Source organism: Enhydra lutris, unplaced genomic scaffold (genome assembly GCF_002288905.1).
Source record: "Enhydra lutris kenyoni isolate GAN:26980312 unplaced genomic scaffold, ASM228890v2 scaffoldscaffold12, whole genome shotgun sequence".
NCBI lineage: Eukaryota > Metazoa > Chordata > Mammalia > Carnivora > Mustelidae > Enhydra > Enhydra lutris.
Genome location: NW_019154096.1, coordinates 50,021,573 through 50,025,900, shown reverse-complemented (window position 1 = coordinate 50,025,900; position 4,328 = coordinate 50,021,573). Strand labels below are relative to the sequence as shown.

At 57.9% G+C, this 4,328-nt stretch overlaps 1 protein-coding gene across 1 annotated transcript; it reads left to right on the top strand.

The window, feature by feature from the left end:
- The first annotated feature begins 1,000 nt into the window (after positions 1-1,000).
- Positions 1,001-3,280, top strand: LOC111145112 (FRAT2, WNT signaling pathway regulator). Its single transcript, XM_022499764.1, has one exon. It carries the CDS (start codon positions 1,170-1,172, stop codon positions 1,881-1,883), a length of 714 nt encoding a protein of 237 aa, XP_022355472.1. The 5' UTR covers positions 1,001-1,169; the 3' UTR covers positions 1,884-3,280.
- The last annotated feature ends 1,048 nt before the right edge of the window (positions 3,281-4,328 follow it).

The window sequence follows — 4,328 nt, the reverse complement described above, 5'->3', positions numbered from 1 at the left end:
CAAAAGAATCATGAATATGGAAAAAGTTTTAGGGAAAGAAATGTTAGTCACACACTTAGAGTGGTGAAATTTGGTAAACAGCGAACGCTAAAGGAATTGTTAAATAATTTATGGAACAGCAACTTGATGGAAACTTATGTAATCATTATAGGTTTTCAAAGGGCATGCAGTAACACAAACACCATTTATGGTGTAATGAGAAGTGGAAAAGCGTGTAACACTGTGTGTGTGGTTGTTTGTATGATACACCCTGATAAGAGAAAGGCTGGAAAGGAAAAAATTTTAAATGTGAACATGTTTGAACCCCATGATTATGAAAGATTTTTTTTCCCACCGTCCTATATGTCTATTTAACTTTTTTTTTAATGAACAAAATCAACTCTTCTTTAGCCCTGCGGTGGCGCGTCCTTCTCTCCCAGTGTCCGTGCGGACTGGAGGACAAGGCAGAGGGAAAGTCTCAGAGAGCGGATCCATAACGAACCTGCCCTCCTTTGCAGTGTCCCCTCTGCACCCCAATCCCCTCCTTCTTTCCCTGCCCCCACCGCGGCGAAGCCGGGACGCCGGCGGAGCCCTCCCCTCCCCCAACACGCCAGGTCCGGGTGACTGCGGGTGCGCGGGGGAGGAGCGGGGCGGGCCCAGGCGTTGCTGACACGTGGGAAGCGAGGAAGCGTCGGAGGAGGAGGGGTCGGGTGTGTGGGTGGGTGTGTCCGCGAGTGGGAGAAACCAACCAGACCACCTCAGAGTCGGCGTGTTTTCGTGCTGGTTACCGCGCGGAGGAAGTACGCAGCTCTCCCCGCTCCCGGGACCCCCTCCTGGGTAGGTACTGGGAGCAAACGCCAGAGGGCTCCTCCCGCGGCCCTGCACCGCCCGCGACCACCCGCAGCCCAGCCCCTGCTCGCGCGTCACCCCACCCCGGCCCCGCGCGGTGGTAGGGCCCGGCGGCGACGTCACCCATTGTTTACAAATCACCCCGAGCCGGTAGGATTCCGGCTCCCGCGGCTGCAGGCGAGCAGCGTGAGTGTCTGGCGGACTCCCGCTTCCGTGTCCGCCCCGGCCCCAACACCGGCCCGGGCCCCGCTTCGGCCTCACCCCCGCGACCCGCGACCCGCTCCACCGCGACCCACCGAGTCCTGCCGGCCGCCGAACTCCGGGTGCCCGGGCGGGGGGCCATGCCGTGCCGGAGGGAGGAAGAAGAGGAAGCCGGCGAGGAAGCGGAGGGGGAGGCGGAGGAGGAGGAGGAGGAGGACAGCTTCCTCCTGCTGGAGCAGTCGGTGACGCTGGGCGGCTCGGGCGAGGTGGACCTGCTGGTGGCCCAGATCGGCGAGACGCTGCAGCTGGACGCGGCGCAGGACAGCCCGGCCTCCCCGTGCGCGCCCCCGGGGCAGCCGCTGCAGCCCCCGCGGCCCCCGGCGGCCGTGCGGGCGGACAAGGCCCGGCCGCCGGCGCTGCCACTGCTTCTGCCGCCGGCACCCGCGCCGGCTGAGCCGGTGGACCCGGCGCCCCCGGGGGCCCTGCGCTGCGCCCTCGGGGACCGCGGCCGCGTGCGGGGCCGGGCTGCGCCTTACTTCGTGGCCGAGCTCGCCGCAGGCCCCAGCGCGCTGCCGGGGCCGTGCCGGAGAGGATGGCTGCGGGGCGCCGCCGCTTCCCGCCGCCTGCAGCAGCGACGATGGCCCCCAGCCGGGACGCGCGCCCGCGACGACGACCCGCACCGGCTCCTGCAGCAGCTGGTGCTCTCGGGGAACCTCATCAAGGAGGCCGTGCGGAGGCTCCAGCGAGCCGTCGCCGCCGTGGCAGCCACGAGCCCCGCGGGCGCCTCTGGGCTCGGAGGCGGCCGCAGCGGACTGGACCCTGTCGCCCTGCAGCCCTCCGGCGCCTTACACTGACCCGGGGCCCCTGGAGGAGGAAGAGGACGCCTCTGCGCAGACCCAACAGCGTCCTGCCCTCCCCAACACTGAGCTGAAGCCGCCGTCGCCGTCCTGGGAGTAACCGCCCAGGCTGCGGGAGACGCGTGGGGAGAGACCTCAAAGCGAGAAGTTGCCGGCCCCAGCGAGGCTGTCGGAGAACAAGAGCGTGGAGAAATGCACCGGCCAGGGCGCAGACGTGCCGCGTGAGAATTTCCCTGGCCACCTCGGCGCCAAGGACCTGGGATAAACTGGGAGAACTGTGGCAGCTACTTGCATCGACTTGTACCTGACTTAACCCTTGGGGGCGTCGTGTACTTGGATTGTTTAAAGATTGGGCTCCAAGGGGCGGGTGTCGCCCGGGCTTTATAACAATACTTGAAAACTAATGATACGCATACATTTTCTTTATTTTCCGGTGGAAGAGCTTAGTGGAAATGGTGCTACAATTGCTGTGCAAAGAAGTTCGGGAGGGAAGAAGAACGTCAAAGCTTGTTGGTGTGTGGGTTGCCATCACCCCCTTCTTCCCACCTAATTGGTGTTTGGTCGGGGTGGGAGATGGGAGGTCCTGTTAGGGGGTTGGAGGGAGGTGGAGAATTTTAAAGGTGGGTAGAGTTGGAGTTGAATGTGGACTTTTAACTGACTTGACCTTGCCACCTGTGGTTCAAGGTCACAGTTTGCTGTGTGCAAAAGGCTGTGGGGTTCCTGGGAGAGCTAAATTCACCCCTGTGACTTTTCTTTCTCTTGCTCCAAGAAGAGCCATGTGTGCTTTGCTACCTCTTGGAGTCCGTGGAGGACAAACAGAGGCAGAGAGGGGAGAGTTATTTGTGTTTTTCTGTGCTTTCCTCTTTCCAGAACAACTCCTCCTCCTCCTCCCGTGGGGCCACGCTTGGCCGTGCCATGAGCTTTCTCAAAAACAGTCATAAACAGTCTCCCCTGTCCTCCCAGCCAGACTTTCTTACTCCACCCGTTCTGCTGTCTGCATGGGATAGATGAGACCCTGGCCATTTTTCTGCTCGGTTCTGGCCGTCTGTGGAGCTGTGGGCCTGAGCCTTTGTGTGGGTCCTCACCCTTCACAGTTTTCTCCTGTCACCAGCTCTTCTTGTGAGTGAATGAAACCGTGTTCAAAATGTGACTCTCCGAGAGGAGAACCCGCTGGCTTTACCCTTGTGAAACTTGACGGCACTTTAAGTAAAGTGCCACCCCCACACTTAAGGTAGCTAAACCAATTTTAAAAAACAGATTCAATGGCTTGTTCATCCTCCAGATGTAGCTGTTGACGTACACTTCGCACCGGAGTGTCAGAACTTGTGGTGGTCCTGATTTATAGGATTTCTTAATTAAAATGTCTGCTGAATAAATTTGGTTTTTGTTTTGGAGCGTGCTCTGGCTTTTTGGTGGGGGGGGGAGAAAAACACCTAGGGGCTATCTTCTTAATGGAGAGTGGGGGGGGGGGTACCTGGGCAAATGGTGGGAGCCAGCTTTGTGCAGTGTAGAATATCGGTAGGGCTGCCTTCCCTCATTGTTTCTGGGTTGATGTTCCACGAGATCAGAGGATTAAGTCCAGGTTTTTGAAACCTGCTAGATGGGCTTCCGTGCCCTTTGTGAAATAACATATTCCAGAAATGTTTTCCAGGCTGGAGGGCAGAGGCCAAGTGACTCGCTGTGTCTGGAGGGGGTGGAGGAGCTGATTTTCATCTGGATTTTTGTATGTGAAGAATGGGGAGGACACAGGCAAAGCCACCCTGAAAACGGTTTCATAGCCATGCATTTGGTCTTGTAAATGGTTTGGTTAGAGCAGGCGGGGTTTGGATTGAATTGAAGGCTTCCTGACCTCCGTCAGGTCCATCTTCCCAGGCATGGAACTCTTGAGTTCCTTCCTAGTTGCTTCAGCCCAGAGGTCTGCCAGCCAGCCACATTAGGTGGTGGTCTGCTTAGCAGCTCTTCCTCCCTGGCCTGCCCACCACTCACCCACGCTCGGGCCGCCGGAGAAAGCTGGTACTCTATGACAGTTTGACTCAGCTCTGCGACTCATCAGCCGTGTCATATCGAGCAAGTAAGTCACTGCTCTGTGCTTTTTCCTTCTCGTTAATAAAACAATACTACTTATAGGGTGGTTGGCAGGATTAAATTAAGATCTGGGTGTCTGAGATAACTTACATGTTCAAAAAGTGGTAGTGTTCATTCTTGGCACCACCACTGTCCCTTCCTCCCAGGGGGGCCCTATCTGTGCCCTAAATGTGTCCCAACTTGCCCTCACTAACTTCAGCTACCATGAGCACAAGCTGTCCCCAGCCTTTGCTACTGTACCCTACAAGTCCCTCTTTCTAACTCCCAGAAGGCTGTACCCACATGGCCTTCTAAACCAGAGTGTCCCTCTGCTTTTATCATTCTGGGAGTAGTGTTCACTGGGCACATGTGCGCCAA

What these genes read in the sequence shown, in the direction of transcription:
- LOC111145112 (XM_022499764.1), top strand. Translation starts at nt 1,170, where the DNA reads ATGCCGTGCCGGAGGGAGGAAGAAGAGGAAGCCGGCGAGGAAGCGGAG.